Genomic DNA, 13122 nt, shown 5'->3' with positions numbered 1-13122 from the left:
GAATAAAAGCCTCTGAAAGAAGTTTCAGAAAAAAACCCTATTTTTCTGAAGCTCTGTTTTGGAGGCTTTCAGAGGCATAAAAAAATAGCAAGGCACAGAGCTCATAACCAATGGACATGTTGCTAAAATTCATCTCTGGGAACAGCTGATTGGGGGTATTCCTGGAGGCCGATCCACCCACCAATCAGCTTTTTTCTTATTTTCCTCCCCAAAAACTCTGGTGCATCTTATACTCTGAAAAATACGGTATATTAGTCACCTGAATTAAAAATTAGCAAATCTTGTAGTACAAAAAAGCAAATTTCTTGTGGCATGGGCTATTAGAATTTATGTTCACTTTGTAAGATAAATGAAATGTTCTCTTCAGTATACAAATAGCAACCAATTTACATCAACAATGCTGTATCCAACAGCTGAATGTGTTTTAGAATTTCATGCAGAATACATGAAGATATGTAGATGAATATAGATAGGGATCAGATCCCTTCTTCAGTCCACTACTCGGCATTAACTTACCCATGTTGAGATAAATGCTTCAATAACCTTTATATAATCATATTATTAATATATTTGGCTTATTTCTACAAAAAAAAATGGACAAGTCTTCTGTAGTTCTTGAAAATAGAAACTATCATTGATAAGACACTTCTGAGTTAGAACAAGAAAGTTGGAAGGGATGAGTCAACAAAATGAAGAGATGTAGGAGAAAAGACTAAAATGAACCAAAAAATGTTCTTTCAGTCTCTTGCATAAAAAAACTATCCTTGGGTTCAACAGTACTGGATAATAGTCATCCAGTTTCCAATTTTCTCTTTTTAAGGAAGGTTGTCAAAAAGGTGATTCACTAGCAGCTTCAATGGATCTTAGAGGAAGTGAATAATCTAGATAGCTTTTAGTCTGGTTTCCAGCCAAATCATAATACTGAGACAGCATATTTTTTATTTATTTATTTATTTATAATTACATTTCTATACCGCACCATCTCCCGAAGGATTCAGGGCGGTGTACAGCCAATATTAAAATACATATAACACTATGATATAAATATAATAAATAAACACTATTTAAAAACAATTTAAAAACAAATATTTAGTGGCCAAATCACTAAAACGGTCAAAGACCGATTAAAAACCCATTAAAATTTCGCTAAAATACATTCTTAGGCTAGTCCCGCTCGGTGAAATAATAAAGTTTTTAGTTCACGTTTGAAGGCCCGGAGGTCGGAAGTTGGCGTAACCCCGGAGGTAACTCGTTCCATAGGGCTGGTGCTGCCACAGAGAAGGCCCTCCCCCTGGGGGCCGCCAACCAACATTGTTTGGTCGACAGCACCCTGAGGAGGCCCGCTCTGTGGGAGTGCACAGGTCATTTGGAGGCAATCGGTGGCAGAAGGCGGTCTCGCAAATACCCCTGTCCTAAGCCTAAACTTGATGATTGGATGGCAGATATTGGATCCATCATGGCCTTCCTTGATATTTCACCAGCTTTCAGTATCATCAAGCTTGGTATCCTTCTGGACAAACTAAGGGAGTTGGGAGAGGGATATTATTGTGGTTCCCCTCTTTCTCTGGGATCAGTTCCATGTGCTGTTGGTAGCTGGTAAGCAGTCTAATCCTTGGCCCATGCTTTGTTTGGGGTGTGCTTCAAGGCTCCATCTTAGGGTGTGTGTGTTTTTTTACCTCTACATGAAATCTCTAGGAAAGTACATCTCTGCCCCTTGTCATCCAAATTATGCTGTTCTGCCTCAGTTCCTGATGATGTGGATACCTGAATTGGAAAGAACAGGCTTTTGCTCAACTCTGGCAAGATTGAATGGCTGTGGGTTTTGAGCTGCCTTGTCTGAGAATTGGAAATTTTCCATTTTTAGATCAAGTGAGGGAGGGCGGGTTGCACACCCCTGCTCAGATCCAATGTGTGCTTTGGGGGTGGGGGGTCCTTTTGGACTTGCAGGTCCTGTTCAAAGACCAGGCAGCAGCCATGAGTAAGGAGACCTTCTGCAAAACATCTTCTAGTACAGGGGTGTCCAACCTTGGCAACTTTAAAACTTGTGGACTTCAACTTCCAGAATTCCAGCAAAGTTGGCTGAGGAATTCTGGGAGTTGAAGTCCACAAGTCATAAAGTTTCCGAGGTTGGAGACCTCTGTTCTAGTATGCCAGTTGTACCATACTGGTTACTCATGTCCTTGTTTTACCAATGCAACACCTCTACTTACAAACTGCACTGGCTCCCTTAGGCATATGTACAATTGAAAGTGCAATTATCACATAGAAAGTCCTTCATAGATCATAAGCAGCGTCTTTGCAGAACTGTTTATTTTTTTCTGCATTCCCCATATAGGAGTGGACATTCTTCATGTCCCGCCTTTGAAAAAAATGCTGCCTGAGGCATGCCTTCTCTGTTACAGCATCTGCCCTGTTGAAAGGTCTGGCCCTGGCCCAGAAAGATTTGACTAGTTCTGGCCCTGTTAGCCTTTTGAAAGTCTTTGAAGACCTGGATAGTCCCCGAGGCATTGGGGCCAGGATGTTACCGCAGATGAGTTCATCCCTCAAGATACAATATTTCTGGTTATTCTCATGGGGTCTATTGGGTTTTTGTTTTTATTGTTGTATGCTGTTTGGAGTCACAGTTTTTCAAGAAGAGCAGTCATGTACATCTTAAAAATAAATAAATATGTATGAAACTATTAATAGGCCAAAGCTAAATGGATACTGAGAATATTTCATATAATAGATTCAGCTATTTAAGGAGCAAAATCCTAGAATTTAAGGGCAACTGTTGGAATTTTTTCCAGCTTTCTTCCTACTAGGGTATTTCTCATATAACACAGAGTAATATCTGTTTTCCATGTCTTATTCTTTTCCCTCACTTTCATCCGTCCTTAGGGCTTGAATATTTTGCTCTGGGTAAGTTGTCTTAATTCTTTTTGCATTCCATCCCATCTAACAAGAATTCTGCATGATATTGTATAAGTTGATTTTTATTTGTATGGTATGCTTTATGTTGGAATGTAGAACATTGCAGGAGGATGTCACAATACATAATCTCATTAGTTAACCCATTCCATTTTCAGTAGGTAATAGAACCATAGCTATATGGGAATAAACTAGTGGTTACTCAAGAAAGATTATCTAACAACTACAAATCTTAATTTAATTTTATTGTATTCATCTTTAATACACATACTTTATTATTTAAATGAATATATCTAATTCATTTAAATAAATATACTTAATAATCATTAATATCAGTTCAGAAGATATAGTACCAACTTTTGTATCATCACTGGAAGTATATGCCTTATAGCTTCAATAATGTTTTTACATATGTAGTTCAACTTTCATTAGTTTGGCCAAATTGTATTGAGATTAGGAAGAATGAAAGAGTAAAGGGATGAAGAGAGAATTATTTTTTTCTTAGAGGAAAAAATGATGGCTGTCAGAAGACATTAATAGAGAGGATGAAACAAGCAAAAATGTTCTGTTTCAAATTTGAGAAAAATAAGGCGTAGTCAAAACATTCCAATGAAGTTGGCCGTGTTTCAGCAAAACAAAGGATATATTTAGGTGCTTGAAGCATTTCCAGTGTTTAGTCATAGGGAACAATAAGGATTTGAAAAAAAGCCTCTTACTCTTTTACTTATGACTTTAAAACCACCAAGCTAGATTGATAGACAGATCTGCTTGTTATCCTATCACCAAATCTACAGAAAAATAGCTAAGATGTGAATTTTCTAGAACAATTTTTAAAAAAATAGTCATAGATAAGAATGGAAACGAATACTTTTAAAAGGCTTTTTATACAAACAGCTGCAGAAGCTGAACAAACATCCAGCATACAGCATGATTTCATTTCAGCATAGTCTATGAACAGCAGCAGGAAAGATGTGCAGATTACAATGGAACTCAAAAAACAAAACACAGAGCACAGACTATGAATTTTAATGTGACCTCAGCATGTGATTTTTTTTTAAAAAAAACAGTACATTAGCTCTACTAACCAAACAAGTACATATTTCAGAAGAATTTTCATTAGTTCTTAGATTTGATATCGACCATTCAGAACTGCCTCTGAATATAGATTCCCAATACAGTCTCATCAAGGCAATTTGATGATTAGGACCTACCAGTGTCTGTGTTTCAGCAGATGATTAAGTCACTATTCTTTTTGCCTGGGCTTTACTCTTTCTTTTCTGGGCATTGCGGATGGAACTGTTCTTGCTACTTGACTGGCAAAGCTGGACAATATACATTAAAAACCAACCCAATTAAAGGACCCTGGATTCTTGAATCATTGCAAATAAGCAATGTTAAAAATGGATCTCTCTTATTTGGAGCCTGGAAAAAGCTCAGCATTTAGAACAGTTGCTAACATTTAGAAATAAAAATGAGCCTAGAATGTTTTTGTACACTCCTTTTACTGGGCAAACATTCTGGAAGTTAGTTATTGAATTTTAATTTTCATACTTTCAGAGAAAGGAATTTGCTTAGTTTATGTGTTTTGTTATACTTTTAAAAATAGTTGGAAATAATGTGCATTGTCTTTTTTCCAATACCCTTTAATCCACAAAAAGTGACTGTCATTTTAGTGCACGTTTTATGAATAGGGTTGGTTCTATTCTTCCAAAGTTGATACCTATAGCAAAGTGAGAATTGAAGTATAAATATGCTTTGTGTTGTATATAGCAGTTGTCTCCAACCTTTCCAGCTCTGCGGACCGGTGGTGGCAGCGGCGGGGGGAGAGGGGATTTTTCACATGTGTATGCGCCACTTGTGCAAATGCAGTTTTGCGCACTTACCCGCTGCTTATGTGGCGCAGGGTTTGGGGACTCCGGTATATAGGAAGCACTTGTCCGAGATATTTGAATGTGGTGAAGTAACATTGTGTTACCCAGAAATCATTCTAATACTTGGAGGTAGACTTAACTTGAAGTAAATTTTCGTTTTGTTAGGTTCTCTATTATCACCTTAATAAACAGTTCCATTATGTTGTTTTCTGTTGAGCTGTACTACAACTTCAAGGTTTGTTTTAATGTGTGTGTATGTGCAGAGAGAGAGATTTGTTTAGTGTTACTCACTTTTTTATGTCATCTAGAGATATGTGCAAATGTGAAGCCATTGCTAGATACATAAATATGGTCCATGGTGGCAGTGATGGGCATATTACAATATGCCCGTGTGTCATTCCTGTTTTGTGACCTGTACTGCTTGCCAGTTGTCTTATAGGTGTAACTGTCAGTGCTGATTTTCACCTGTAAAATTCTTTGTGGTATAGGGTCTGGTTATCTATCTTTAAAGGTTTCTTTCTGCCCACTGAGTAAGAGTGGGCAGAGTGGACATACTCCAGGTTTTTCAATTTAACATTTTAAATTCTTCAAAATTTGGTTCTGCTCCCAGGCATGGAGACAGAGTAGCTGATGGACCCTTGACGCTTTTATCTGAGGTGGAGTTTGGATGTGTGGGTATTATGTTGGCCCAGGCATTCAGAATTTTATTATTTTTCTATCTTGTCTTTGTCAGTTGTTTGGAGTTAGGCAGCCTTTAAATTTAAATAAATAGAGTCCAATTGGGGAAAAAATGTTTCAAATAGTAATATGATCATTTGTTTCATTTTACCCCAGATATGCTTACATTTAAGCCTGTTTACTCCAGGACATTACTATGGGAATCTGGACCTTGTTAGATTCCTCTGCAAAAAACAAAGAGTTCTGGTAACCATCTAGTTTTTGCAACTAGTATGTTTTACAAGTTTCATTTGCTCTATTACAAAAATAGGAAGGAACAAGAATGAGCTGCATTTCCACTGTCTCTCTTGCAACGAAGTATTAAATTCATCATTAAAAAGTCAGTATTGTGACATCCTTACTACAGCATTAAAATGTTCAGTCAAGTGTCTTGAGGAAATGCCCTTTACTTGATTAAATAAAATGCTCAGTCCTCAGAATTTGAGAACCATCAGGCTAAAGAAGGAAATGCAAAAAAAAGAAAAAAGAAAGAAAGAAAAAAGAAGAAGAAGAAGAAAAGAAAAGAAAAGCAAAATAGTACAATAGTCTCCTTCTCTGGTTATGATATGTGTTTAATATTCATAAATTTTAGTTTAGACAGGGGAATCCTCCCCCAAGAAAACAAGATTATACAGCATTTGAATCAGATACAAAGCTAATAATGAAGCTTGGAAAGTTCTCTTCCTCTTCGATACATTTGAAAATATTTCACAAATAAAATATTGTATTTCTCCTATGGGATCAAAAGTGGTCACAAGATAATCAGTATATAAAGGCACTTGACTGTATTAGAATATTGTCTTTACATTTTGTAATATTTTCTGCATAATACGAATTGATTTATTTTTTATACTGTGTTGCTTTGTAAAAATATCATGTATCATCATACCCATTGTCATTTTTTACATTTTCATTTCATTTAGGTGCCATTACTTATCTCTATATGCTTCTCAGTTTAGCAAAGCTGATGCACTTGAGCCATGCTGATGCCATATTAATTTTATAAACTTTGAAGAGCGCTTTTTAAATGGAAAATAATGGACTATGGACAATTCTGTTTTCAATTCTTTATTGATTATTCTGTACTGCAATTGCTTGCTTAAATTTGAAAAGCAATTTGGCAATTGATTGAACTGTCTATTTTGATGTAAAATCACATTTTAATGTTAGTTTGTATTAATTGGCAATATTGATGTTCAGAATTAAGTTACTTGAATGAAGGTATTATTGAATGAAAAGAGGCACAAGATGGGTTGCATTTTTGTAAAGCATGTAAATTAATGTTAGTGGTAGAGTAAATCTGAAAATTACTAGTTATGATTTTCTAAAAGAAAATGTGTCTCAGTGGAGGTTGCTCTTTTGAGATTGTTTATAATTGTGTATTTATTTGGGATTTTTCTTTAAGACTCATGATATATGCTGCAAAACGGTATGCATAGCAGTATGCTGCATACACTACAGTAAAATGTACGCAGAATAACATTGGATTATGGTTTGTAAAAATCTGGATTGCTACCTATATTGCTAATTTAAATATTATGGAACAGCTTCTGCAAGTTAAATTTCTGTGGACTAAGTTCATTTTTTTCTCCCACTCCATCAATTTGCAGCTTATCAGCAAATCTAATAATTATCAGTATTAGAGGCTTCCCTCAAATATAAAAACAAGATAATAAGTGCACAATACAATGTTGTAATACCATCTCTTGTTCTTTGTTATAACTTCTTTTCTTAACATTGTGAACCACTCACAGTTATCAGGGTGGGTGGGTGTCTAAATCTAATTATAACTTTAACTCAGAAGTTGAAATAATTAATATCCTCTGTTTCTATTGGCATTATTAATTAACTTTTCAATAGTGAGAAACCAGCTGGACTAAGGGGTTTTTTTTAATAGCAAAGTTTGGTTTACTCACTATATTTCCAAGGATAAAATAGCAATTCCTACCGATTGTGTATCGTTCTCTATAAATTGTTATATTTATATATTTTCTGTTCTTTCCTTGTCAGACTCTTTCCTTGTCAGACTCTTGTTTCCTTTGCCAGTTTCTTTGATTCATTCTGAAAATAATTGGAAATATTCAATTTTCTTCTTTTATCTTTTCACTACTGCAAAGCAGGACTGATATGCAGGAAGTATTATTGCAGGGCACAGGGATTCAGGGAAGTCCTGGCTAATTGCCTTGAGAAGTTGGCAACCATCTTAAAGGATCAGCACTTCTTTGTTCTCTCTTAAAGAACCATACTGCTTAAAACAGAAGAGTGTATACCTTGCCTGACAAGGTATAGTATGGTCTCATGTGCTGTCTGAATGCACTCCTTCTCTTCTTACTCTGATATTTCTTGAAAATCAGTAGCATTTTCTAGTGTAATAATTTGCCACATTGCTCATCTTGCTTGCATTGATTACAAATAATCAATACTGAACCAACTCTTCATAGAATTTAGGGAAAATTTTTTTATTTTCAGGGATGGTTTTTCATATTTAAATGTGACCATATTACAGAGCTAAATAGTTGTTTTTGTAGCACAAACCTAATTTTTTTTAATTCGTGGAAATTTCCACCCTTTTAAATGTCCCAGGATTCCATGTAAGATTGGATTCCAATTAGTCAGAAGCAGAGGGAGAATCCAGTCTCCTACATCTGCCTGACTTGTAAAGGTATAGATCATCATTTAAATAATTAGTTAAGGAAACTAAATTTAATTATTAAAACTGTTAGTCAATAAAATTCACAAAATCAGAATTTCTACCAGTTGTAAAAGACATTATAATAACATAATGTTCTATAGTACTAGGTTCATTTTTAGAAGGTGTCTTGTAAATATCATTTATATACTATATAAATCAATGGAGTTTCAGATTACTAAAGATCAACAAACAGAATGACTGTTTGGATACCAGCAAGAAGATATATTGTTATAAAGATGTTAGAGGGTTAAACCAATTTGATTTTGGTTAATTGTTGTGGATGATGGGAAGTTATTTGTTTCATGATGTACTAGGAGAACAGCTTTCATCGATTATTATATTCTGTGACTCTTATCACCTCCAATGTTCACCAACATCTTTCATACAACCTTAATGATCCAGAATTGTATCTGGTATTTTATTGTACCTGCTTAAATGCTTTTTATCTATATGTCTGGAATTAACTGAATTTCTTAAAAGGGGAGATTTTACACACTGCAACACATTTAAGTTCATTAGGATTTGGTATTTTCCAATCAGTCTCCATTCTCTTGTCTTTTTCCAGGGATGCCTGCTGTTTGTAATCCAGGCATGGTACCTGTGGCAGTTCCACCACCTGCAGTCAACCCTCAACATGTTTGTAATGAAGAGGATCTAAAATCTATCCAGGACATGTTCCCCAACATGGACAGAGAAGTAATCCGTTCAGTACTAGAAGCTCAGAGGGGGAACAAGGATGCTGCTATCAATTCCTTGCTTCAAATTGCAGAAGAGGCTTAGATCATTCTCATACTGCCCTTCATCGTTGTTACCTTTAATTTTGATTTGCCAAGCCAGGAATTTAGTTAGGGAAAAAAAAATGCCCGAGCAAGCAACCTATCTGAGAGGCTGTGATCCATTTTTGTCATTGGCAGTCATTGGAATATTGGTTTTTACAGATAACCTTAACAGAAATCTCAGCCATTTTACAGCTGTTACTTCTACCCTGTCCTCATTTCTGATGAAAGGTAGTGTTGAAATACCTCTGCCAATTCCCCTCCCCCTTTTTTTGTTTGCTTTACAAATCCAACAAAGTTCCTCCTCCACTTGTATGCATTATGCATTTGGAAGTCCTGGAGTAGGGTGAGTATCAGTTGAGGGATGTGGGAGACCGCTCTTTTATTAAAAGCAATCTGTGTCTCAAGCAATCCTTTCTGTGAGACAAAAAGCAATCACACAGCGCCTTTTGGCTTGTTTAGTGATATTTGAACATTAAGGCAGTTTGTAATACTTCCTACTATAGGGATACTAGCTTTGTTGCAACTTTTCACAGTTTTGCTAACAAGAGATCACTTTTCAGTACTAATTGGGCACCAATGCAATGTATTTTAAAATTAATTTTTAATTTGCTTCATGAAGTGCTGCTGTGCTTCTGAATTTACAATCAGTAAGTTCATCGTTTTGCAAGACACAGAAGCATACAGGTAGTTCTTGGGTTATGAGCATTTCTTCAGCAACCATTCAAAATTATGACAGAGTTGAATAAGGGGGACTTATGATGGGTCCTTGAAGTTGTGGCTGTCGCAGCATTCTGCAGTCACGTCATCACCAGCTTCCCACAAGCAAAGTCTGGGGAAACTGGTAGGAGATCACAAGTTACTCTTGCAAGTTGTTTCTGCTGCCACCACTTTTTCTCCTGAGGAGCTCCTGGGCTCATGAAGATCTTACACTCTGTATCCCACAGCACCCACCCACCTACCTGCATTCCATAGTACGTGCCCAGATCACCTGCCAACCTGCACTCTGTAGTGCCCACCCATTCAACCAGCCTGCCCATAGCTTTTGCCCTTTGCCTGCCTGCTTGGGATGCCATTTCAGTGCCTCTTTCCACATCATGGTCATGTGAGATCCTTGCTTACCAGCTGGAATTGCTGTTGCTAAGTGATGCGGTCACATGTGTCATATTTTATGACCATATTGCTTAATGGCACAATTGCTATCGTAACCTGAGGACTACATGTATGCCAGAAGGGGACAGAAATCTTCCTGATGTGTTTTTATGCTTGTTTGCTCCTATATTTGTGAGAAACTCATAAAACTGAAGCAGTGGAATGTTATACTGTAGAAATTCAGCATTACCAATGTAATATACTTCCTTGCGATAAACAATAATGGTTGAAAAGAAACATACCTTGTACGGATGAAATCTGACCCTTTTTTTCCCGTTTGACAATTGATTTTAAGGTATAACATTTCAGTGGAATATTCACTGTTGTAAGGTTTCATAAGATTCCATTTAACCTTAATTCTATTAAAGGTGAAACATATGAAAAAAATTCATTGCCACAAATGAAGACATGCCACATTTAGAGTACAATCCCAATATACAGAAGCTGTACATAATAATTTTCTATTAGAGTTGTAGATCTGTTGGAGGTAACAAAGTTTATATTTGTTTAAAGTTGGAAAAAGTGAAACAATGCACTTTAATAGACACATTTTACTTGCTATTTGAGTTTTTTTATTGTTTTAAACGTTTTAAAATGCTGTCTATAATTGCCAGACAATTTTTTATTTCCTAAAGTGTTTGAAGACAATAAGGCATCAAGGTGACCATGATTTTTATTGCTTTGAAAGAAGGAAAAACCTCATTATTTCCTGCTTTTTTCTCTCTAATAGAAAAGATCTATTAGAAATGCTTTATTGTATCATCATAAAACTCCTGGCAGAGCTAGCTATAGTTAAAATATTTATTTTTTTAATTGTTAAAATATATTGAGAAAATAATTTTAAATACCGTATCAGATCCATTTATTGCTTTGTTTAAATTCTAGCTATTTTACTCTCATAAGTTTAATGGATTAGTATTTGTGAATGCTAAATCCATCATTTCCTCTTCTGTTGCTTTTTACATGAAATAAGTGCTTTTCAGAAGCTCCAGAAGAGGTATGTGTCCATCTAAAAATCAACTGTGTTTCTTTCGCCATAGTTTGCAGTACTGTCAGATTAATGTTACAGTTAATGTCAGTCATATATCAGTAATACATTGGTGAATTCTTGTGAATTTGTTTAGCTAAGACCCTTAAGATATTTTATTAATTAGAAGCAAGGAGCCAAAAATCTGGAATACACCATAATACTATCCCAGTGGAATAACGTGAGCTGCATAATATGGCTATGTAGATTTTTCAGTGATGCTTCACTTGTGAATGAAGTGTCTTTTTGGATCAGGAGGTGACAAGCTATGAAGTAGCTTCAGGTGAAGCTTTGACACAGTTACTTCATGTACCTTCTAAAAAGTCTTGTGTTTGCATTTTGAGATGCATTTCTGTACAGATAGTTGGCTTCTGGATATTTATTGAGCCTCGAAGACTGCTGCTTTTTTATGTATGCACGGTGCACGTCCAGAGAGATTTCTGAAGAGTCTTCATAACTCTATTGCAAAATCCAAGGAAAGTTTAGACCTGTTTCTAGATGTTTGCGTTTACTCAGAGATAGACAGTGAGGAAGGTTCTAAAGAGCATGTCTTTAATTGTATTCTTGCTCTTTTTGAAATTAAACCCATTCAGATAGATCCAATGAGTTGTTTGGTTTTCGTGCTAATATGGCTATTCACTGAAATCTGATCAGCATTTTTCCACTGACAAGGATATTTTTAGAAGGATTTTTAGAAGAATCCCTCTCATTTTTCCAGAGTACTTATTTGGAAGGGGTAGGGAAGGAAGCTGGCAAAGACCCTGGCTCTCACTTTGCCATTCAGCCAGTTGGGAAGCTCTGCTGGATGAACAGCTTTCCAATGACAGAGTTGTCCATTCTCAAAAGAGGAGGATGCAAGCTCTGTTACAATTACAGCCATGTTTTTGTGTCCATTCCTGGATGTACTTTGATTCTATAAACAAAATTGGAAATGCTTCCCATGGATTTCAGTGAAATTTGCGAAGTTGGGATACAGATTTCTGAGGTATAGAGCTGAAATGCACCGGTTATCTACCACTTAAAGTAAATGCTAGGCAGCATACAACTCTTCCTTGCATTTTTCATTATGTTCTTTGTGACAGCAGTTTGTTGCACAATCCACAGCATTTCTTCACAGCTGTGTTAAAGCTGTGTTAAAAGTCTGATGTGCATTGACAGTAGCTTTAAACTTACCAAGAATCCAAGACTAGTTAAATTCAGGAACATTTTGCCTAGCTAGATGCTTGCCACCTTTTATTCAATTCTGTCTGACTATGTGCTGATGATTCTAAGCGTTTCCCTTTCTAGATATTATTGCCTGTGTTGGCTGACCTGTAATGCTGTACTGAGGGTGTTTTGCTGTAATTCTGAAAACATTTCTTTATTACTCTTATTCATATTCAGCTGTTTGCATTATACAACTTATTTCCCATTCTATCTAATTTAATAAATGTATATCAAATAATTTATGGCCATGGTCTTTTATGGGAGGCATGTTGCTTCAATCCATGACAGCTGCTGAGGCTATCTGTATTCAGTAAGATATAAACAGTCTTCATAAAGCATTAGCAGTTTGTATTCAAATATGGAATATCTAAAGTCCTAAAGCTTCCTTGACTAATTATTCATTTGTTTGTGTGTAATGGAATATCTCCAAAAATGAACGGATGCATTCTTTCAAGGATGGAACAAATCCATTTAAAATCAGTAACCTTCAAGGACTGGAGTGATGTCCTTGAGTCAAATAAATCTAGATTTGAGTTGATTTTCAGTTAATTCATATTGCAGTTCTTTGCAAGCGGTATGGCAGGAATAATAGCTGTTTCAGTATAGTTATGAAAGTAAGTGCAAACTTTACTGAAAACCTTCTACTTCAGCAAATATTATCAATTTCTTTTACAAAAAAAATGTCCGCTTAGGTTATTCAGTTGTATATCTTTGTTATACACTTTTTATCCCCTTAACAAAAAGTACAAAATGAGTAGAGAAATAATAAAA

At 35.8% G+C, this 13122-nt stretch overlaps 1 protein-coding gene across 2 annotated transcripts in view; it reads left to right on the top strand.

The window, feature by feature from the left end:
- TOLLIP (toll interacting protein) overlaps positions 1 to 12589 on the top strand; it is a 31810-nt gene extending 19221 nt beyond the window's left edge. The window contains exons 6-7 of one of the 2 annotated variants that reach the window (XM_058157626.1): positions 2881 to 2901; positions 6422 to 6519. In XM_058157626.1, coding sequence (XP_058013609.1) covers positions 2881 to 2901; positions 6422 to 6504 — 104 coding nt within the window. In that variant the 3' untranslated portion in view covers positions 6505 to 6519. Of the gene's footprint in view, positions 1 to 2880; positions 2902 to 6421; positions 6520 to 8755 lie in introns of those variants that run through there. The other variant, XM_058157617.1, reaches the window with a different exon arrangement.
- Positions 12590 to 13122: the final 533 nt, after the last annotated feature.

The sequence above is a fragment of the Ahaetulla prasina genome, chromosome 1, assembly GCF_028640845.1.
Source record: "Ahaetulla prasina isolate Xishuangbanna chromosome 1, ASM2864084v1, whole genome shotgun sequence".
Classification (NCBI taxonomy): domain Eukaryota; kingdom Metazoa; phylum Chordata; class Lepidosauria; order Squamata; family Colubridae; genus Ahaetulla; species Ahaetulla prasina.
This window is presented reverse-complemented; position numbering and strand designations above follow the sequence as displayed.